At 41.2% G+C, this 24,442-nt stretch overlaps 1 protein-coding gene across 10 annotated transcripts in view; it reads left to right on the forward strand.

The window, feature by feature from the left end:
• The window catches only part of ANKS1B (ankyrin repeat and sterile alpha motif domain containing 1B), a 420,346-nt gene that overhangs the window by 124,732 nt on the left and 271,172 nt on the right, over positions 1 to 24,442 (forward strand). For all 10 annotated transcript variants that reach the window (XM_068142750.1, XM_068142747.1, XM_068142754.1 and 7 more), the window contains exons 11-12: positions 7,654 to 7,790; positions 21,601 to 21,781. In XM_068142750.1, coding sequence (XP_067998851.1) covers positions 7,654 to 7,790; positions 21,601 to 21,781 — 318 coding nt within the window. The remainder of the gene's footprint in view (positions 1 to 7,653; positions 7,791 to 21,600; positions 21,782 to 24,442) is intronic.

The raw sequence follows: 24,442 nt of genomic DNA on the forward strand, positions 1-24,442 counted from the left end.
AATCCTGATACTATGGAAAATTGCCTTAGTCCCTCAACTGGGGCTAATATAGAACATGAACAGTTTTATCTGCCTGACAAAGCAGGAGATTTTCTACATTTTTATTCCTGGGATTTCTTGATGAACTGCAGCCTGGCAATGTACTGTATGCAGTTGCTGTGGATCTTTGCAATGGGTCCACCACTTACAGGAGACCTCAGACTTTTCTCACATGTGATAGCCAAGAAATCTTATACAGAACAACCTTGCATAAAATCAGGGCAATTTGTGACCTACTCTGCTCAGTCTTGGGTCTTACTAGTTTATTTCTACTTGTTGGCTGGGGCTTCTGCCTAGTGAGTATCCTGCTGGTGGAACCTATATTGACCCATGAGGAATGAACTGAGCCTAAGTATTATAGAATCAACCAGGTTGGAAAAGACCTCAGAGATCAAGTCCAAACTATTACCTAATACCTAACACCCCATGACTAACCAAACCATGGCTTCAAGTGCCACGTCCAATCCTTTCTTGAACACCTCCAGGGATGGCAACTCCACCACCTCCCTGAGCAGCTCATTCCAGTGGCCAATTACTCTTTCTGTGAAGAACTTGCTCCTCACCCTGAGCCTAAACTTCCCCTGGTGCAGCTTGAGACTGTCCTAGGTAGTGCTATCTTCATAGAAAATATTCAGATCACAATGTTTGGGGCTTTGTGCTTTAAAAATTTTGTTTGAGTCTAGTACTGTGTTTTCAGAGGTTTTAAATATAATACATGTATTTATACACACCATTAGATGTGTAGCATAGTTCTGCATCTAGATTATTACTAGAGCACAAAAACTAGACTTTTTTTATCTGAATCACAGAATGTGAAGGGTTGGAAGGGACCCTGAAGCTCAGTTTCAGGTGGGTAACAAAAGTATCGGGTCCTTCTGGAAGCCATGAGATACATGTATGGTGGGGGTCTGGTGGAATAAATAAGATGCTATATCCTAAAAAATTGAAACCCACATATACTCCAAATGAAGTGTCATGAGGATCAGCTGCTGTGATCTGTTGATCCATTGCCATGAGATGAAATTGTAGAAATAGAAAAAAAAGGAAAAAAAAAAAAAGAGGAAATATATATATATAAAGAAATAGCTAATACAGACATAATTGTAGATTCTGAGAAGGATAATAGTGTGTTTCTGTAAAGTGGAAAACTACAGATTAACCATGTGTTCCATTTGTAAAGGTTTCTCTCTGAGGTGAAATGTAATTATATTTCTGGAATATGAGCTGACTTTTGGCTTTTGATATTTTTGCTTGCTGAGACGTGGTAGGAATTGTTCTGCTTGGTCTGTTTGGTCTCTGCCCCACAGTTAATATTGTGGCATTATACATATGTAGTGTCTTTGAGTATATTATGAGCAAAAAATATCTTATTAGAATGGTTCCAGTGAGCAGTTTGTCCTCACAGTATGTGGGTAGGGGGATGAAGCTTTTGATTAAACGTTTGCTGGACTGTGGGGATATGGTCTATTACTAGCCATAAGGGCTTTTTTCTCTATCTATTATGCCATATGAAGGAAGACAATAACCCACTGACTATTGATGTCACACAACACAGTAAAAGGCAAAGTTCCCAGTGGAATAGAATAGAATAGAATAGAATAGAATAGAATAGAATAGAATAGAATAGACCAGACCAGGTTGGAAGAGACCTTCAAGATCATCGTGTCCAACTCATCAACCAATCCAACCCACCCAAACAGCTAACCCATGGCACCAAGCACCCCATCAAGTCTCCTCCTGAACACCTCCAATGACGGCGACTCCACCACCTTTCCGGGCAGCCCATTCCAATAGGCAATCACTCTCTCTGTGTAGAACGCCTTCCTTACATCCATGCTAAACTTCCCCTGGTGCAGCCTGAGACTGTGTCCTCTTGTTCTGATACTGACTGCCTGGGTTAAATAGTTATTTGGGTTTGGTTTTGTCCAACATCTTAGTAGAAGACAGGAGTAAAAGAATCTCCTACAATATATTAGGATGGAGCAATGTTTGCTTTAATTTTGCTCTTTCCCAACTCAAATCTGAAGCACCCTTAAAAGTGAAAAGCAGTCACCAAATCCATGTATAAGAGCTCCTTGCACTCCCTCTTCTGTTGCTCTCCTCTTACCCTGTACACTTCATGAAAAAAAAATTACTGTAATTTTTTACCATGATACTAGAAATAACATATGTGACATTTAGAAACAAAAGATGTTTTGGGAGCAGTGGTCACAGTTTGTAAGAGTGTGAGTTGGGATTCATCCCCCATAATTCTAGGCCCTTGATTTAGCTGCTCATACTTAGCTGTCCATTGGCGTATAAGCATTTGGGTGTCCCAAGCTGATGTTTTAGGAGCTGATGTTTTAGGAGCTGATGTTTTAGGAAGGCAGTGAAATTCCATACTTCCTGCAAGCCTCTTGCAGATAACTTGAATATCCTTGGACCACTGAGAGGGTGTTAGCTAACAATACTTTGGCAATTGCATCTTGCCCTATTTGTCTACAACAGAAGTGTCTGCGCTCTAGCTCTCTGGATTCTATTTAAAGCTAATGCATATCTTTGTATAATTAATGAAGCTTAGGGCTTGTTTCTGTGACCTAATGTTTCTTCAGGGTAACACATCTAAATGTAGAATATATTCTAAATTCTAATTAATACTATTTCAGTGGATTGCCAGGGACTGAAAAAGGAATTGATCATGCTCACTGAAATGTAACTGGATTTCAAGAAATCCCAGCTTGCAGGTCTGAAAACCTCATCTTCACCTCCTAAGAATGATGGCATCATTTGTAATCAAAGCTTTTTGATGCATAAAGAAAAGACTAATATGCAGAGCCAGGTTGTATGGAGCATTAGTGTAACCATTGCAGGAAATACTGAGTCTGCCTCTACTGTAGATGTGTTAAAAATTGGGAAAAGTAAGATCAAGAATCTTGGAAATTGAGATTAAATCCCCCCCATGGCAGGGGGGTTGGAACTAGATGATCCTTGAGGTCCCTTCCAACCCTAACAATTCTATGATTCTAAGATGTGGAAACCTATCTAATCCTGTGAGACATGTGATTGTCAATCTCTTTTCATATGGCCATGAGATGATCAGTGATAATTGTGATCATGATGGCACATTAGCACTTTCTGTCCTTTAGAACCTTGTATGCTGAGCCAATCAATCAACCAAGAAACAAAGCAAATTAGTAAGACTTGCCAGGATGTAAATCAGTGCAGCTGTTTTTATAGTCCACACTTGATGAGTCCAGTTACCCTAAAATCTGAGCTTATCTAACCTTAAAAAACAATTTATTTTGGTTATTCTGAACACAGAAAACATAACTTTTGTTTGTTTATTTATTTATGTGTATATATAGAATAATAGAATCATAGAATTGTTAGGGTTGGAAGGGACCTCAAGGATCATCTAGTTCCAACTCCCCCTGCCATGGGCAGGGACATCTCACACTAGAGCAGGTTGCTCAGAGCCACATCCAGCCTGGCCTTAAAAACCTCCAGGGATGAGGCTTCCACCACCTCCCTGGTGCAATCCACATATATATATGTATCTATATATCTCCTATTCTTTTTCCCTTGCCTTGAAATAAAGGATGGGAAGTCCTCAGTAATATAGATCAGAATGAGCTCCCATTACAGAATCCTTTTGACAGTTTCTCAGGTATGATGGAAACAGGAAGGAAGATTGTTGGAGTATGCGGCAGTTCTGTAATTTTTAGCTGCCAGATGATCCCTGAAGCCTGATATTATCTGAGTTGTACAGAAACATCTCTTCATTTATTGCAACTTAAGCCAGGAACTACAAGAGAATGACAACCACAAATACTTCCCTGCTGGCCCCATCTATAACACCACTCACAAACGGCACAGGAGCTAATCTTTCCTAGGTAAATTTGGTAGATTCTCAATTTTCTCTTTGCCATGAAATGTTCCACTGAGGCTTACAGTATTACCATTGTGATGTTCACTTTAGTTTTGTTGCCAGGGAAAGGAGTAAGAAAATGAAAATGTAATTATTATGCCATTTAATCACGAAAGGAAATATATTCAAATCTATTCCTAACGAAGCTGCGAGCGCCGTATACATAAACAGAGAAGTTGCCCAAATGGGTTGCAGGAACTAATTTGATGGTGATGTTCTCTCTCTGGTGGAGCAGACCCAGGTAGTAAATCATTATTTGTTGCCTAATGGGAAGATCCTACTGTGAAAATAAACAGCTGTCCACAATGAAGAAATTGTTTACAAGAAACCATTACATGTCAGACACTTTATTCCCCTGAGAAAGGAGGGAAGGCATCAAATACTGAGCAGCTGGCTTTTTTTTTCTGGAATGTTTATTTCAAAGGAAAATACTTGGATTTATTGCTATTGTTTGCAAAGCTTTATTTATTTAGATTATGAAAGCATGATCCTTTCTTGTATTAACACTTCATTTTGCTTGGAAGGGAATACTCAAGGATCTTAGAGGTCTTTTCCAACCAAAACAATTCCATGATTGATTCTATGACTAACTAATCTTCTTTGAGGCTACTGCCTGTTGTCTGTTCTTGAATTGGTTATAGTTGCATGCACAGACTGTAGCTGGAGAAGTTTTTTCCAGCCACATCTAATGGAGCATATAACCTCCCTTCTTTCTCTCCTGAATGTCTTCTGATATTCTTTCCAAGAAATGTCCCTGTGAGTCAGTTCAATGCTTCTCAGGTGGGACTGTCTAGGGGCAAAATCTAGTCTTCAGTAACCTATCACTGAACAGAGTTAATAAGAAGTCTTTCCTGCAGAAAGATCAAAATCTCATGTAACTGGATCCCTCTGTTACCCTCTTGTGAATATTTGAAGTGTGGGCAAAGTAAGCTGAGGTGACTATCGATGAGGCCTTGAAACAGAACAAAGTGGTGGGCAGAAAACTGTATTAATTACCTTCAGCACCAATCTGTGATTCTTTCTTGTCTGTCCTACGAGTGATGCATCTGCAAGGCTGATTTTTACTTGCAAGGCTTTCATGTGCTAAATAGCTAAGGGGCAGCTGTGCTTAAGCACAGCAAAAGAAGAGGGACAGAAATGCAGGGGCTGCTGAAGTAACAGGGAGTTTGTGTTCTTTATGGATTTAGCTGTTTGTCAGGGACAATCATTCTGTTTCACTCTCACACTAGTAAGTAATTAAGTGCACTAAGTACACTTAGCTAGAACTGAGTGGAACATTTCTCACTCTAGAAGTAATTTCTTAGCTTCCTAGGTGGTGCCTCTATTACCACATCTCATCAGCATTACAGTCCCGTGTTTGGTATCTCCACAAGCAGTGCAGGGCTCCCAAAGCAATTCTCTGAAGGTCGTTACTAATTATCTATTGATGAGTCTGTCCATAGAGTGAAAGAAGATGATATTTCTTATTCTGGAGAAAAGGAGAATGAGACTTTCAGCTCAATGAAGATGCTCCTGGCATGTACTTAGCCTGCATCCTCACTATGAGATTTCCAAGAGTATGGCATGGCCTTCTTGCCAGATGCCTGTCCCTCATTTGATAAGCTGGGCTTTCAAATCACAGGATACTCATTCACATCTAGCACATGAATTGACATTTACGTACTAGGTCAGACAGCAAAGTACAGGAGAGAATTAAGGCTTTCTGGAATGCTATTAGAATTCTTCCATGTGAGGGATGTTAATATGAGGATTCACATACATTCCTTTCTAAGGCTGTGTCAACATTTGTTAGATTCAACATATTAACATATGTGTATTGCTTTCTGCATGAGTTTAATTCAAATCCAAGATTCCTGTACACACTCATGATGTTTCAGGAAGAGCCCTTCTGTGTGCTAAGAATGCATACCTAAAGGACTGGAAGCTTTGATGAGATAACTGTTCCAAACAAAAAGAGTTGGAATTGTCTGTTTCTATGACAGGAAGGCTTTACGCTCTCAGACATCAGGTAACATCTGTTATCTCCAGAATGTCTCCACTTTGGATGTCTGCCAAACTGCCACCTGAACATGCATTTAGATTCTTCATTAAGTGCAACATTATTGCTTGAATGTTCCAGCCTGATATTTGCTCTGGAAGAACAGTTTGTGAGTTTGTATTTGACTAGAAACTTTAAGACCTCATCCAGATAATGTAGTGTTCCTGCAGGGAGTATTTCTTAGAAGCCTCCATGTAAGTTTACATCCTTCAGCTATTCCTCTTTATCCTAACATAGCTAAGTTAATGTGACTGGGTATTTCCTTCCCTTTGATATCTCTCTAGCACTTCCACAGTTCATTCTGGTTGGTAGGACTGAGAAGAAGCAGCTTCTGTCATTGTTTTCACAGAGCCATGTGTGACTGGTGCAGCTTATGTCTGCTCCTGCAGAAGTTTGTTAGGGAAAATTCTCCAGTTTACAGCACTGGAGCTGCTTTTGTTTATTTGAGGTTTGGTTTTTAATGGAGTGGATTCACCCACATAGTGGAAGCACATATTGGAGATCCACCACAATTACAAATAAATAGGCTTTCTTCTCTGAACTCTGCAGGTTGTCAATTAAGGCCCACAAACATGAGATCTGGTCTTAATGCAGAGCTGCAGGTGTTATAGCATATTTGGGAATGTGGAGTGCATGTCTTTGTGACCCACCAAGACAGGAACTCTCTAAATTCATGTAGGCTATAAAGACCACCATAACTGTGCACAGGCAATAGGATTTTCCCCTAGAATCTGAATGAAGGCATTTCTTTACTAATAGAATTCTAAAGGCATGAAGTCATATGGAGCTATTGGGCTCCTGCTAAGGCATTCTGATGCTTGGTTACCATCACAGTTGGAAGCTATGTCTTATTTTATAGTCCTTTCTATATCCTCTGACCTGATTTTCACTAACTTTACATTGTTAAAACAGCATTAAGAGCATTTAAAGAAGGCAAAAATGATATTTCAAACCCCTTTAATGGTCCTTCAAAATGCTAACAGCATTGCAAACTACAGCCAGGCAGCAGCTTCCCAAGTACCTCCAGGTGTGTAGACATTTATAGGCCAGCTGTAGGTTATATAGCTGAGGCACTTGTAGAAAGGTAGTAATTGCAGTGCAGAGCCCTGCGGAGGATGCAAGTTTCACTTGAGAAGTGAGTATATTTTCATGTAATCCATCTTTACTAATCAGTTATGATGCTCATAATGCCCATGAAAGTTGTTGCTGATAGCTACTAGCAGGCTCTAAATCAGGTATGTGTTTATATAACCTGTTGAACTGAGTTGCGTATCTTAGGGTTTTCCAGGATGAGATGTGTGTGAGTTCCTTTAGAAAACTTCCTTTAGAAAACTTCCTTTCAAGTCATTCTTCTTATAGTTATAGTGCTTGGATTCACAATCAGTAATTCAGGGTAATGAAAGTAAAACATTTGTGGTTGGTTTGTGCCTCATTTTATTTAGGTGTTCAGAGAGTGCTGTATCCTGCCCCAGCACAGAACGAGCCTATGGCCTGACAAATTTCGGTGTAGATGTGCAATATGTATCTTACCAAATGCTTTTAAATTACAGTAGGTTTTGTAAATTGAAATCATCCTCTGAGCAGCATCCTGTTTTCAAAAGAATTTGTAGTTATTTTAGAAACGTATGAAGTATTTTTAAGCTCACATAAATGCTATTTTTATTCACAGATAATGCACCTCAGGTAGCAATTACTGCACCAGGATCTGGTAACCGTAGAAACAGCTCTACAGGCCCAACACCTGACTGCTCTCCTCCATCACCAGACACTGCACTTAAAAACATAGTGAAAGTTATACGTCCTCAGGTAGGTGATCACCTCTTATTAGTTGCATTTTTCATCTTAAAAGCAGGCTGAGATGCATGTATTCTGGGAGGATGTTATCACTATACACATATGGGCAGAACATAAAGTATTTTTTGTTCTTAGGTTGCAGTCTTGAGAGGTGAAGAAGGTAGAATGTTTTAGGAATGAGCCCCACAATATATAGAGAGTTACCAGTGTGTTTTTGTTACAACACTAGCGATGAACGAAGTCTTCACATAATCCACTCTCCCAAGTCCCTCTCCATCCACATACATGGAAAGGAAGGTAACAAAAAACCCAAAGCCTCTGTGTTGAGATCCAGAGCTTACTGGAAAACTCTACAATGCACAATTGCCTCAGCCTATTTGCAGAAAAGCAGCAGCAGAGGCCAGCGATAAAAGCAGTTCCCCCTACCCAAGCATATAGTACCCAGCTCAGTGAAAAAGACCAACACCCCCAAAAACCAACAGAAAGCAGAACAGGAAACCTCTCATGTTGCAACCTCAACTTCAAGCCCCATGATACTTTGCTCCAGCCAGCACTTGCATTTTGAAGCTGGCTGATGGCAGTGTGGTATTTAATGTCATCAACAGATTCAATTCAACCCATGACAAGTACTTTGATTTTTAATGTACTATCAGTTTTCTTCCAAGTTTCCCTTCTGTTTTTATCAGCATTAGTTCCCTGTTGACTCTTTCAGATTTTCTTTCCTCTTTCTGTATCTCCATTTGCATGGTCCCATAATGGTTCATCCCATTTTTATTTTGCTTTCTTGTCTAGTGATGCTTCTCAGCTTTCATTCCTCCTAACTATATGTATTTGTAGTATTTGGTAAAGACAGTGTGTGGAGAAACTCAAGTTCCTTTTGTAGTGCTTTAAGGAGTACAGCCTTTTAAAATAAATAATCCACATAGAGGAGTTTTTTAGAATCATAAGATAACACAGGTTAAGAGAAACTGCAGGGGATTATCTAGCTCAATGCTTAAAGAGTCACAGCATTAGGTATGTCAGAGCTAGCTGGGATAACTACACACTGAACTAACTAATTGTAAAACTCTTTTGATGTGCACCAAAAAACCCTATCTACTCCTCTCCTACCAATTACCGAGTTCAAATGTAGCTGTCTGCTCTTTGTTGCTGAGCTGAACTCTGCAACTGAACCCCTTTGATACCAGTGGTTGCAGGCTTTGTATCATCGGTGTGTGGCTGACATCTGTTACACTTGAGCAGTAAGCTGATATTTTGGTAACTATTGTATAGAACAGATTGGCTTTAGTGCCACACAAGTGGGCATATCACAGTGATGGAGATGGGTCTTCTTGTCAGTACTCATTGGAGTACACAGATCAGAAGGTCTTTCAGGATTAAAGGTGATAAGGAGGTGCACCTGCCATTTGTCTCTGGCAGCCACTGGTTTCTATACCTGGCAGTGTCAATGTGCAACAGTTCTAATGACTGGCTGGCGCAGACCATCCCTCTTTGACACTGCAGGAGGTTGGATTGCACATTTGGGTTTAAATTTAGATTTCAGGGGGTCTAAAATAACAGGCCATCCCTCTTTGACACTACAGGAGGCTGGATTGCACGTTCTGGTTTAAATCTAGATTTCAGGGGGTCTGAAATAACAGCTTCTTATCCTGTTCTATTTTTATAGTTGTTTCACATTTTGCTTGTTCCTGTAGTCTCTCTGTCCCTCCCACCCAACATCAGTATAGTACTGAAATGCCTCCTTCCCTCTAAGCTGTTTTTTATAGTAGGTGGCAAGCAAACAGAGAGGTATTAGATTATTGTTAGAACAAGCTGTTGTGTGACAGCTTATTGAAAATAGCATTTAAAAAGCTGTTTCCATCATGATATTGCCAACAGATGGACCCAGAACACTGAATGGCGATGTTCTCCCGCTGCTTACCGTGCAATGGATTCAGCACATTCTAGGGAGCTGTTTTCACATTTAAATCATACCATTTACTGACTCCCAGTGTTCTCATTGTTCTGCAGAACAAAAGCTAGCTGTGTGATATATGTGGTCAGAACTTCACCACATTTGCTAAAAACGTGTCTCATGTGGCGCTCCATGTGGCATGCTTCCTGTGCAGGAAACAGCAGCAGAAAGGCACACGTGGGCTACTGCTTAATATACATTGTAAATCTATGTGCTAAGACACAAGAAGTTGGATACACCACAGCATTCAGATCCCATTATGCTTTTTCTTTTCTGTCTCCACGTGTTTTATGCACATTCCTACAGTATTCCTCCTGAAACATCACTGGGTTTGTTGCTCACCTAATCGCCTTCCCCCAAGATTTCAACCCAAGAACTTAGACAAAGGAGCTGTAGATATTTGCAATGTAATGTTTGCAAACCATTAGTGTTAATTCTGCCTGCATATTTAATTCCTTTATTCTAGGCCTGCTGCATTCAATTACATGGCAAACTCTTTGAAAGTTAACACAATGGGATTCTATTCTTGACTGACCTCTCCCCACTCATGTAAAGCTAATGAATGCTGTTACACAATGCATGCAAAATAATTAATTTTCTGATGTCTGCCAGGGCCTCTTTGCACTTTTATAGCAAAATAAACAGATTCTAAACAGATCTGAAACAGGAATCATAGAAATTTCCAAACCAGCTGTCACTCCTTTCCCCTTTTCATATGTCTTGTGCACTAAGCGCAGGAAGGAGCCAATGAAAGACAGAATGGGAAGCTCTTCAGCAGTGAGTTTTGCGCTAAGCAGGCTTTGGTAGCTTAGATGAAGCTGTCAGAGAAGTTTGGCCTTTCAACTCACTAATTTATAGGCTTACTTATACCTGCAGTGAGGAGAAGTGCTGTGCTTCTCTGTAAGCAGCAGTAGAGGGGAGCAAAGATTCCTTCCTCCAACCAGTCTGATCAGGACAGTGAGTGAAAGAAGAGGAACCTGGTGAGCTGAGTTTAAAGGCGGGGATGGGGGTCATTCACCTGACTGAGTTTGAAGATGTTTGTCTGAATGTCAGGTTTAGCACAGCAGCCTCTCTTTTCTCCTGTTCCAGATGCTCACATACCCAATGCAGCTGGTGGGGGACACCTGCTGTTTAAGGTCCTTGATGAGGAAGGAGGCTATGATACTGCACTGCCAGCCCATGGGGTGAAAGTGCCACTGCTGGGAGGTGTGAGATAGGAACAATCTCATACATAGAGAGACTCTTTCGGGGTCTGGGTCATGGTTAAGGGATCCCTCATTTAATTAGGAAGAATTTTGAGATGAGAAACCTCCAATAAGAGAACCTATCACTCTAAAATCAAAGTAAAACTCTCTTTGAATATCTCAACTATTCAAATTCACAGACTTGCAGATTGCATAGGATTGGAAGGGACCCTCAAAGATCATTCTGTTCACTCCCCTGCAGCGAGAAGTTACACCTTCAACTAGACCACACTGCCCAGGGCCACGTATCAAGTCTGACCTTGAATGTCTCCAGGGCCATGGCCTTAACCACATTTCTGGGCAACCTGTTCCAGTATTTTGCTACTTTCAAACCCTCCTTATTTGTTTGTTCAGGTCTGTTTGAACAAATAAACTGTATAGATAGAGACTGTCTCTTGTCAGTGTTGTTGGCTTGTGGGTCCTTGGCCAATTCATATACAACTGAGTTCTGGCTTCTCACCTTTCAGATGTTTTATTAAATGTAATTCAATATTTGCATATTCAGTTCTTGTCTTTCTTAGATATGTTTCAAATGGCTTACTGTAGCTACAGCTTTTGATGTCTGAATGTGGATTATATGAAAGTGACTTGGATTTTATCTGTCATGAATTAGGTTTTTTTCCCCCATTTTATATGAATAACCCAGCTACCTAAGAGCGTTGCTTCAGTGATATAAAGAGGGCTTCTGGTAGAAAGATAAAGGAAGAGAGAACATAATTGTTCCTGAAAGAATAAAATTTCATCAGCTCTGGTTTTATTGCTAAGATCTGCAATAATCTATTCATTACAGTATGAGGATTTTTCTGGGGGGGTTTGGCTGTGCTATCTTTATGTTAGTTGTCATTTTTTCTGTTTACCTTTTTCGACCTTTTCAAAGAAAGTTACAGTTCTAGCTGTGATTCATCATTGCTCTGGCTAAGACATCCAGCAATATAATAGAAGATAGCAGTTTAAACATGAGGGGACAAAAGAAATTGTCTCCTATTTGTGTAAGCAGTAATAGAATCCTGCAGGGCATCTGTAGCCTCTGATAGACCTCTTCCACTTGTTTGGGCTACCAGGTGTGACCTGCTTAATGTACAACCATTTTGTGCATGCACAGTGAGCCTAGCCTGCCTGTGTGGGTGTAGTTCATCTAGGCACAGAATAAGACAAGGACCATGACATTCCACCCCCTGTAGCAGGCTGGACATGAATTAACAGACCAGCCACAGGAGAGATGTGCTCCACAGCCTTTCTAGTTGACCTAAGAAGTAATAGCAATTTACTTCCAAGGAAGTAATATCTCACCTTTTCTGCAGTATGGTGTATGAATTACTTTGAACAAAATCACCTTTAGAGGCAGCTCTGGAAAATCACAGTTCCAGAAAATAAACTTCCCAACTGATGGTTCCACAAACAGGATGTTCAAGTGGATTTCCCCATGGTGAAATAACCTTATTCCTTAAGGGCACTGCAGTAGGCTGTTGGCATAATTCTTCCCAAATTAAATTTATCCCTTGTCACACTTATCTTGAGTTGGCACATGCCTGTCTCTACAAACTCAGTAAAATCCCCACTGCAAGCTTTTGCAGCGGTGCACAAATATGAAACACACACTTGGTTACATTTCATCATCAAATGAGGGCTGGAGTAAATAGTTATGCAATGACTATTTCTGAATGAGATCACAGGACAGGTGTGGTGTAAAGACCTTTCTGCTATGAACTGATTTCTGTGCTCAGCCCAAGTTACAACACACTTAACCAGAGAGGGAATAACCAGGAAAATCACCATGGAGAAATAAAGTACAGGCACAAGATGCTTCTTGATCAGGTGCACACTTCCTTCTCTGGGATGCTGGAGTTTGTGCAACCATTTGCAGTGTCCAAACTGAGCACAAAAGGCAAATAAGATTTACAAAAATACTTTACTGAGAGCTATGGTTTCGTAGGAGATCAAACCCATGATCTCCAAGGTAAAAGCCAGCCCTCTGTGCATGATTTTACAAAGTTTTGGGAGGTGCTGAGCATTCTAAATCTCACTAAAATAAAGATGTGTTCTATGGTACTCAGGTGGGCAAGGTGGAGTCACCATCCCTGGAGGTGTTCAAGAGGGGATTGCATGTGGCACCTGGTGCCATGGTTTAGTAGTCGTGAGGTCTTGGGTGACAGGTTGGACTTGATGATCTTTGAGGTCTCTTCCAACCTTATTGATTCTATGATCATTAGTGTGCCTGCTCTGGAGATTCCTTCTATCTTATGCAGTATTTCCAAGGTTGCATGTATCCATTAGGGCTGCAAGCACTTTAAGGTAGTTGACATCAGTCAGTGGCCTTGGTTCTAGGTGGTGGAGGTACTGTTCTCTCTCCATTTTTGTCTGTGAACTGGTAAAGTGCCTGTGCAAATCTACTGCACATAGTTCCATATATTTCATTCTGATGATGTTGAAATGATCAAACAGAGGAACAAACAAATAGAATTCCTCAATAGCCCTTAAAAAGGAAGAAAACAAAGAAGTAAAAGCTGTACTCTCAGTGCCATTAAGATGTAGTTAGCAGTTCAACTATGTATGACTGAAAATAGGGCAAACATTACAAAATTCTGGTACACTGAAATACTGAGGACCAAGTACATAAAAAGAGAGAGGGGAAAAAAAAAGCTTATGACTGGAACTGTCTCTCAGGACTGACTTCCCCCCACTGCCCCTTTATCACCACAGAATTAGTGAGTAGAAGACAAATAACAGCTCCAGAGGAGGCTACTTCTATAAAGTTTCCCTAGAGCAGAATGGATGTTCTGTGACTACTTAATAACAGCATTAACCAAAATATTGTTGAAGAGATGCATTGTAAATTATCTTCTTTGACAAGGAACTATAAAGCTTAATTCTATTTAGAGTATTTTAATTAGAGCTGAGATAATATGAAAACATGAACACATCTACTCAATACACAGCACTAATGAAAACAGCAGAAAGTATGTGTGAGTGCATTTAATTACAAGTTCATCAGGATACTGAAAAACAAGTATGAATTAAAGCAGAATAATGCTCTTTACAGTCAGGAGAATGAGGGTTTTGGAATATCACTTCTGCATGCGTACATCTTCTGTGTTTAACTGGATTGCTTACCTGGAGAGATGCTTTAGTGGTGTTTCCTCATTCAATGAAAATACAAATAGATTCACAGACTGGTTTGATTCATAGAATGGTTTGAGTTGGAAGAGATCTTAAAGTTCATCTAGTTCCAAGCCCTCTGCCACTAGCCCAAGTGGCTCAAGGCCTCATCCAGTCTGACCTTGAACACCTCCAAGAAGAGGCCATCCACGACCTCCCTGGGCACTGTTCCAGGGTCTCACCACCCTCCCTGTAAAGAATTTATTTCTAATATCCAGTTGAAATCTGCCCTTCTCAAGCTTCAATCCATTCTCTCTCATCCTCTCACAAGAAATCCTTCTCTAGCTTTCTTGTAGCCCCCTTTCAGATGCTGGAAGGCTGCTATAAGTCCTCCCCAGAGCCATTTGTCCCCATAGGGGAGGTTCTCCAGCCCTCTGATCACCTTCGTGGCCTCTTCTGGACCTGCTCCAGCAGTTCAATGTCCTCCTTACTCTGAATGCACCAGAACTGGATGCAGAACAGAATATTTTGTATATTTGAACTTGTAACAGACCATATAGTTGAAATACTAAGCATAATACAGTTGAGATGCTGAAATGCACAGCGGTAAATAAGCTTCTGAGCTCTGGAAGGCTCTCATCTATACTGTTGAACTGTTAACACAGTCCAAGGTATTGCTGTAGTCCTGTGCCATTCTTTCTCTCCAGAAGTATCCACTCTTGGGGCTGATTTGGAATTTCAGTGGCCAAAGGACCATTCCTAGTAGGTAATTCTGCTTTGAAGATTTTGCTCTGAAGGTTAATGCAGTTTAATATTAGGGATATGAACCAATCCTTACCAACTGCCCTGCCCTGGTACATGCAATGCTTGGAAACAATAAGACAGAATCTGGAAGATGAAAACCTGATCTGTAGTGCTTTGAGTTTCTCACCCCATTAGCAGCATTTTATTTTGTTTCTGTGTAGTACTAGCTGCTTTTTGAGCATCTTAATTATTGAGTAATCCTTTACCATCACCTAAAAATGTACCACTTTGGAGCTGAAGAAAATGGCCTTACATCTATTTTCCAGCTGTTTCAGTGGAAATACTGGGTTTCAATCTTTGAAAGTTAAAAGAAATGTTTACAGCTGAGGAGGAAGACATTCCTCTTATTTATCAAATGTATCTCTCCCAGTTCAGAGCTCCTTTCGAGCAATGTTTTCCTGGGATAGGGATAATGGTTTATCTTCAAAAGCTGGTCAAATCTATCAAAGAGAGAAACCTCTGCAAAGGTGTTTTTACTCTTCAGGACTGCTCTGCCTTAGTACCCACAGCTGCAATATGGTTGCCATTAAAATGAAACTAGAAGCCAAGGAATATAGAAACAGGGATAAGCTCTGTATTTCCTTTATTTATCCTCAGGCTGATATGTTATCTGTGATGAAAGCTAGAAGGGGGCAACAACATTCTCCATCTTTAATTGCATACTCCAGCAGAGGACTCTTAAGGGAGAGCTAGTATAGCATTCATCAAGGAGAACAGAGCCACAGGAGCAGAAAGCACTATGGATATAGGACTCGCACTGCTTGACTTCCTAACCACAGGCTACAGGAAAGAGCTGTGTGCCTGAGCCATCCTTGAGTTATCACTAACAGTGAAATGATCTGAGTATGCTGATAGGCCATGAGATTGCTGTAAAGAAGTGTGCACTTACTACTTGTGCAGAATGCAAGAGGTGTCTTTCTCTAAATTAAAAATCAGTCAAACAGAAACTTCTAGGGCTTTGGCAAAATGATGCCATTAAATATTGATCTCATTCTAAAATGCATTGTGCTTTCACTAATGGAAAGCATCTACAATTAAGAAATGTTGTATTGCTTTCCTCCTTTGCCCCTCTTCTCCCCCCTCCTCCTCCTTTGCCCCTCTTCTCCCCCCTCCTCCTCCTTTGCCCCTCTTCTCCCCCCTCCTCCTCCTTTGCCCCTCTTCTCCCCCCTCCTCCTCCTTTGCCCCTCTTCTCCCCCCTCCTCCTCCTTTGCCCCTCTTCTCCCCCCTCCTCCTCCTTTGCCCCTCTTCTCCCCCCTCCTCCTCCTTTGCCCCTCTTCTCCCCCCTCCTCCTCCTTTGCCCCTCTTCTCCCCCCTCCTCCTCCTTTGCCCCTCTTCTCCCCCCTCCTCCTCCTTTGCCCCTCTTCTCCCCCCCCTCCTCCTCCTTTGCCCCTCTTCTCCCCCCCCCTCCTCCTCCTTTGCCCCTCTTCTCCCCCCCCCCTCCTCCTCCTTTGCCCCTCTTCTCCCCCCCCCTCCTCCTCCTTTGCCCCTCTTCTCCCCCCCCTCCTCCTCCTTTGCCCCTCTTCTCCCCCCCCTCCTCCTCCTTTGCCCCTCTTCTCCCCCCCCCTCCTCCTCCTTTGCCCCTCTTCTCCCCCCCCCTCCTCCTCCTTTGCCCCTCTTCTCCCCCCCCCTCCTCCTCCTTTGCCCCTCTTCTCCCCCCCCCCTCCTCCTCCTTTGCCCCTCTTCTCCCCCCCCCCTCCTCCTCCTTTGCCCCTCTTCTCCCCCCCTCCTCCTCCTCCTTTGCCCCTCATTTAAAAATCCCCCTGATCCTGTAAACTCCCTGTTGTGGCTGCTTGGAATGTATTTCCTGCCAGCCACTGTGTAGTTTCTGCCTTGTGCTCTTAAATTAAGCTGTTGAGAAGTGAAAACAAGACTGGGGGCTGAGACTGCCTATATTTTATTTTTAATTGTAGTCATAATTTAAGATAAAGTTCTACAAAATGAAAAAAAAGAGAAAATGATATCACCTTGTTAGAAAGATAATGTGTCTTCAGCTTGTTTAACATTGTATTTTGAGGCTGGACAGAATAATTGATTCAGGAGTAATAGTTCAGTGTAGTCTTTCACTTCTAGGTGACATAGATGAATCAAACCCAGTTCCATTGTAATCTCCAGTATTTGCAATTTCAAGGCTACTTGATCATCACAGTTCAGGTCCTATAAATCAAATAAGCCTTGGCAGCAGCATTGACAGATGAGAATGTATCAGGCTTGTTGATTTTTCTTGCAAATCAAACCTGGGGTACTGGGGACAGAAGCAAAGAAGGCTGTGCTCTCACAGGCTGCATGGTACCCAAAATATGCTGAATGTTACAGGGCTTTATGTAAGTCACCATGAGCAAAAGATACAAAGAGAATATTGAGGCAGAGAACAGAGATTATGATATCATAATAGTGGTATGAAAGTTGCCTTCAAAAAGCAGGCTAGAGGCTACAACTTGGTATCCTTGAAACTGAAGGACAATGAGAGAGAACGTAATGACTGGTGAGGGGGAGATAGGACCATTAGGGAGTTCACTTGAGAGACCCTGATGGCAAAACCACAGAGAAGCAAGTTTCAGAAGACCAAGTAGAACCTGGAATCAGCTAGGATACTGAGAAGGGTGTTGTAGAGTAGGTAGTTTAGGGGGGAATATAAAAATGGATAGGCAAAAACAGGAAGAGAAAGGGACTGAAAGGGAAAATAAGTGTGCAGAAATAGAATGGGATCCTAAGGGGAAAAAAAAAAGGAAACTGGAGAAAGGAAAATTTCTGAAGTAGGAGAGATTTACTCAGGCAATCAGGAGAATGGAATTGTCTGGGCAGGTATGAAAATAAGGGACTTATGTGGCCACATTGGCTACACTCATACTGTGTTCTAGTTGTAAAATGAGCCTGGGGAGTGGGGCTACAGGCTCCTAATTTCTTTGGTAAGTCTTCATTTTATCTCTTATCTGGAGTTTGAGAGTGGAAGTTCAGTTCTCAATTCTGTCATACATTTTCTGCATGCTACAATGCAACTGAAACCATGCTTTACATCATGTAAGGCAGCTGGCACCTGGCAGGATTTGCCAAATGCAGAATTTCCTCAGGTTGGTTGGCTCTCGGTGATTTAATGAACCACACATCTGCCCTATACCCTAGTTCAGTATCTGTAAACTGGGGCTAATAGCTCTGTCGTAGTGCAGAGGATAGTTGCTGAGAATCAATTCTTTCAAAACTGATGATTCTATGTACACAGATCCCAAGGGTTAAAGGAGGATTCACTAGCTGGTGTTGCATAGTATTTCAAAGCTGGAGTAGTGTTTTGATGTTGAATTGGGAAAGGAATTTTGCACTACTACTCCTGCTAAATGTTGTGACATTCAATATGGCACACCTCTGCTTTCATTTCTGTGTGTGGTTGTGTCTGATTTGGATATCTAATCTCCCATTGTGCTCAGGAGAGATGTAGGTTTCAACTCAGTTGCCTGAATATAGTCATTCAGTGTCATTTGAAGTGCCATAGAGATGTCTTTTACATGTATAGGGGTGCTGTCAGATGTGATATAGGACATGTAGGGGAGACCTGCACTCTTCTGGATGGCACCTGGAGGCCAGGTGGGATGCCCCAGGGAATCTCTATTGATGGTAGACACCTGTGTTAAGACAAGTGAAGTAGTAACTGGGATGAGTTGAGTTGCCCTCTGGAATCGCAATTGTATGGACTAGATCTCAACTGAGTGTAATGGGATCTTAAATACCTAGCGTAGATTCGAGTAGCTGTGCTCTAAGTTTAGTTATCTAATTCTGGAACTGAATTCAATCCTCAGTGTACACACACACACAAAAAAAAAAAACAAAAAACAATTTTTTCCCATGGTTTTGGTGGAAACTGTGCTTTAGAGAGATGCAGAGAGGCAGAGAGATGCAGTTAACACAAACTAGTTTACTGCATCTCGCCTAGCGTATCTCAACGATCGATTGGCATACTTTAACAACATGACATTTTACAGGACCCAGCAGAAGTGCAAAAGGGCTCCTTTAGTTAGCTACTAAAGCTCAGATGCTAGATGGCTGTGTAATTTATGTAGGAAAATTATTGGCACGTTTTGACAGATGGACCTTGTTAACTGCAGCAGAATATAGCAGAAGTGTTATGCTGCAGGGGACTAGAGGCTGCATGAGGTTCTATACCGAAGCCTTAGATTGGAAAGATATATTCAAGTGAGATCTGTTTCTCTGAATTAATAACAATGATGTCAAACTCCAAAATAATGTAGTAGGTATCTTGTGTCACCCAGGTCACCAGATGGTCTCATGTTATCATGAACAAACAGTAAACATGTTTCTAGGTTCCATGATCATCTCTGCAAATTGCTCCAGGCTTATTTTATGACACTAACACATGTCTCCAGAGCAAGCTATAGCTACTTATTGATGGACACATTTTTTACAATCTGTGAGGGTTTCTAAACTAAACTGACCTTTCAAATAGGCTTCCAAACAGTTTGGGGGTTTTATGGCTTTTTTTTTTTCTTCCTCCCTTCCACACCTCCCCTGTCCTCCAAGGCCTTGCAGATGTTTCTGGCTCCAGGAAAGGAAATAGTGGCTGGAGATCTGGCTGAATGAAGGCCAGAGCAGTTGCTTTTGAAGCAGCGTGGGAAGAAGAGCTGGACCATTCCAGCTGCCCTTTTAGGTAGCTACTGTTTCAGTTCAAGGGTAACCAGAGACCTCACGCATCATGCTACCTGAGTGTTACCTTTCATACTCAGAAGCCAAAGTCCTGCAAAACCACTGAGACACCATGGCTTGGGAAAGAGCCAGAAACACATCTCTAAAAGACCAGAGATAATTTTCAGTTTTATAAATGATTAGGTTATTGATTGAATTGTTGTCTATCAAAAGTGTGTAGCTTAGGTTTAATTAATACACATGAATATTTTTGGTCTGATCAGAGAGTAATTTTGGCTCAGGTCCCAAACAATGACTTTTAAGCAGTCTGTTTGATGTTGGAGTCTGTCCCTGTTCATTGAACTCTCCCATGAAATTACTAGCCCTAGGAGTCAGCCTTTCAAAGCAGGAGCTGATTTTAATTATTAAAGAAAGTAAATCCCCTCAATAGGCCATAGATAAGTTCCAGATGAATGCCCACATTTACCCTTTACAATTTTTCTCAGTTTTAAGAGGACACAGTTAATTGACATGGTGCCCACCACAACTTCAGGAATCAGTCAACATTACACAATCCTGAGTGTGTTTCATTTTTCATCTGACATTCCAACAGAGTGAATTTTGGTTTAGTGAAAATAGTCTGATTTTGTGTTTGTAACACAAACATTGCAGGGCTCATACCCTGAAAATGAAATAGACCACAAACAAAATTGAAGGTTGCTCCATTGGGATAGATTGTATTTTAACAGGTAGTTGTAAGTTAAGGATAGTGAATACCTTCATGGTCCAGGGAAGACCTTACTGCTCCCAGAGCAGTAATTTGGTCTTGAGCAAATAACAAGCAGCAAATTCTTGACCTTTACAAATATTCTGACCTGTTAAGCCTGAGATGCTGTAATAAGGGGAGTTAATGCACCCTTTACTCTCCTTTTCTTGTTACTTTTCCCAGCTTTAATTATCTGAGGTAGCAGTTTGTGTGGTGAAATAAATATACAGACATCTGTACACCTAGATGCAGAGCCTCTTCTATTTTGGTGGAAATTAATGCTTCAGGTCATTAATCTTGAACACTATGGTAGCAAGAAACACTATGGGGTTAAGATCTTTTGAGTATGAAGCCAGAGGAGTGCTGCAACAGGCTGTTTAGCAGGACATTGCAAACCAGCAGTAGTCTGTGGCTTACAGTCCATGACATCAAGCACCAAGTTTATATCTCTGCTAATAAGTAGTGCAGAGCAATGGGAACAGATCTGGGGAGTGAAAAAGTGGTTGACCCAATGATCACATTATATAGATTTCATTGCCTTTTAATTTGTGCTATCTTTAGCAAGGTCCTATGGTCAAAAGGGCATAAGGAATTGGAGCACATTTTATACAGTCCTGGAATGTACTTTATGGTGTAGATCCACCCAAAAGGACAAAGTTTCTTATGCTCTGAAGCTGCTCTGCAATGCAAAGCACAGCCCTGAGATGGGGTCAGTTCAGGGATTCATGTCAAATGTTTGCTACAAACTAGTATCAAGGTCTTTTTCCTGAGTGAAAACTCATGACAAAAGTTGGATTTTTGTTTTCTTAAGCTGACACTTAAATATTCAAAGACTGAAAAGTCTAAGAGGTTAAGACATCCCTTCATAAGCAGAATGAAAAGCAGAGAGCTATTTTTGAGTGATGAGTGCTTGCCACTATTTTGTAAATTTCATTATACAGGCATCAGCAATCTAATTGTTTGTAGTATCTGCCCAGCAATACAGCTGGTGAAGAGCTCCCTTCTTATCAAAAGATGATTGCAATTATGATGTGCAGGGTGGTAAAACCTCATTTGATTTTTAAATTAAATTGATTAGAATGAAGACATCTTTTTTTCTTTCTCTTTTTTTTTCCCCCTCTCCCTAATAATGATTGATTGAAAGTTTGGAAGGAAATTATCTTTACACACCACAGCTCGTCATGTGCAATGGTTTTTAGCAGCATAACTTTTGAGCCAAAACTAAAGAGGAAAAAGAGAGAAACTGTGGGGTAATTAATTCAATGTCAGGTGATGAAAACTATCTGAAAAGTCTGCATTTTTCACTGCAAACTTCTGTTTCTCTTGTAGCCCAAGCAGCGCACATCCATAGTCTCTTCCCTGGAATTTCACCGAATGAATCACAGCCACAATTATTTTCAAATCAACTCATCCATTGGCTGTACAAGTTTTGTTTCTACTCCTGCAATCAGTCCAGCTAATTATTCCTTTGGATCTCTGGAATGCAATGTGGAAGAAAGAGAGCTTCCAGGTACAGAAAAAAAGCTTCTTTTGCCTACAAACAAAGCTGTATAGCAGTCTGTGAGAGGAAGCTGGAATTGCTGTGGTCTTTGGTAGTGAAATACATTTATGATAAATACACAAAGTTATTCCTGATTATTTATTTTTTCTCAGACTGAGCTATGAGTTCTCATATTTCATGACTAATATTTGGATGGGCTGCCCAGGGAGGTGGTGGAGTTGCCATCACAGGAAGTGTTTAAGAAGAGACTGGATGGGACACTTAGTGCCATGGTTTAGCTGATTAGATGCTGTTGGGTGATAGGTTGGACTCAATCACAGTATCACCAAGGTTGGAAGAGACCTCAAAGATCACCAAGTCCAACCTGTCACCCAAGACCTCATGACTAGACCATGGCACTGAGTGCCACGTCCAGTCCCCTCTTGAACACCTCCAGGGGCAGCGACTCCACCACCTCCCTGGGCAGCACATTCCAATGGCGAACGACTCTCTCGGTGAAGAACTTTCTCCTCACCTTGAGCCTAAACTTCCCCTGGCACAGCTTGAGACTGTGTCCTCTTGTGCTGGTGCTGGTTGCCTGGGAGGAGAGACCAACTGCCTCCTGGCTACAACCACCCTTCAGGCAGTTGTAGAGAGCAATGAGCCTCCTCTTCTCCAGGCTAAACAACCCCAGTCCCTCAGCCTCTCCTTTGTAGGGCTTGTGCTCAAGGCCCCTCCCCAGCCTCGTTGCCCTTCTCTGGACACGTTCAAGTGTCTTGATCTCACAGGTCTTTTCCAACCTGGTTAATTCTGTTCTGTTCTATAATATATTTTCCCCTGAATGTTCTGTTTTGAACATACCAAACATTGTTTTGCAGAAATGACTAGAATTTAGAGGTTGTAGTTTAAGTTACGATGGGGCAAGTACACATCTGCCTCCATCATTGTGTGGTCAGCATACTCTGTAAGCTTTAAGCTGGAAAGATAGAATCAGAAGTTATGTAACCATCAGTAAACATGAGGAAAGGAAGATTCCCAAGAAACCTGACATCGTTTCTACAGTAGTAATGAAATTCATCAAAGCAGAGCTTTAATATATTTGCTCTCATGATAAGAATGGAATAGGGTGACAGTGTGATTGTAACTGTGAAGGTTTCATCTGTACATAGAGATTTGCATAATGAAAATGCTTGAGAAAAGGATTGCAATATTTTCTTCACGGATGAAAGCTTCAGAAGCAAGAAAGTGCCAGTAAAGCATGCATTTAGCTACTTCTGTCCTCCTAAATTTCATATGAAATTTGCTTTAGTTAGGGAGCAGTGTTCCCTAAAACAGTATTCCCAAATGCTACAAATGTCTTTGGTAGGTAGCATATGTGATCTGTAGAAAGAGGGATTTCTTTTAAAGGGATGTTGTGTTTAAGATATAAATGGAAGTGGATGAAACTACAAAATACAAATATTATCAATTGGCTCCTGTGGCATTGGTCACCATATGAAATGACCACATTGAGATACTTGAATATGCCCAGAGAAGGGCAAGAAGGCTGGGGTGAGGTCAGGAACGCAAGCCCTGTGAGGAGAGGCTGAGGGGAGCTGGGGTTGTCTAGCCTGGAGGAGGCTCAGGGGAGACCTTATTGCTGTCTACAACTACCTGAAGGAAGGTTGTAGCCAGGTGGGAGTTGGTCTCTTCTCCCAGGCAATCAGCACCAGAACAAGAGGACACAGTCTCAAGCTGTGCCAGGGGAAGTTTATGCTCGAGGTGAGGAGAAAGTTCTTCCCAGAAGGAGTGATTGGCCATTGGGATGTGCTGCCGAGGGAGGCGGTGGAGTCACCGCCCCTGGAGGTGTTCAAAAAAGGATTGGATGTGGCACTTGGAGCCGTGGTTTAGTAGTCATGAGGTGTTAGGTAATAGGTTGGACTTGATGATCTCTGAGGTCTTTTCCAACCTGCTTGATCCTGTAGTTCTCTGATACTATGAATTCCTTACATTCCTGGTCAGTAGAGTTTGGAAATTCTGAAAATTGTTGCTTTAAAGTGATATGAAAATTAATTTCAGCATTTGATGAAATGACCACTATATTATTAAAGAACTGTCATGGAATGTGTGAGAAATTGTCTCTTATGATTTAAGAATAAGTGAAAATGATCAGAAATAATTCATAATGTGGTTTTTGGCCTGGCTGTGTCATTATCTTTGAAACTAAAAGAATGTGCTTATATTCATGAACACAGCAAACCTTTTCAAGCCTAACTGGGAATAATTAATTTGAATGGTATCTTTTATTCCTAGGTCTAGGGTCCTTTGATTCTTCAGGGGTTGGGGTGGGTTTTATTGCTACTGTTTTTTCCACAGTAAATTCTCTTCAGTGAGCACAATGTTACTCTGGTTAGCTGAATAGTGCAAAGTGTCTCGATGTTTAAAAAGAACAGAACATTCAAGTCACAGTGAGCTTTTCCAGCTTCCCACTTTTACACAGTTATGATTAAGATGTTCTTAATATCTGGATTTGTTGTACTTTTATCTTCTTTGGTTCAATTTACAGTGAACTTCACTTAGGAACTTTTAATCACTGCATTTCATTTGGTCTGAAATTGAAATTGCCATCTTAAGCATTTTGGAACTTCACATTTTTGTTCACGGGTGATTTGATTTGTGGATCGAGTGGGAGCTGAATTTCCTCTTGTCTGT

Source organism: Melanerpes formicivorus, unplaced genomic scaffold (genome assembly GCF_026170545.1).
Source record: "Melanerpes formicivorus ecotype bairdi unplaced genomic scaffold, bMelFor1.0.p_v2 SCAF_8, whole genome shotgun sequence".
NCBI classification, from domain to species: domain Eukaryota; kingdom Metazoa; phylum Chordata; class Aves; order Piciformes; family Picidae; genus Melanerpes; species Melanerpes formicivorus.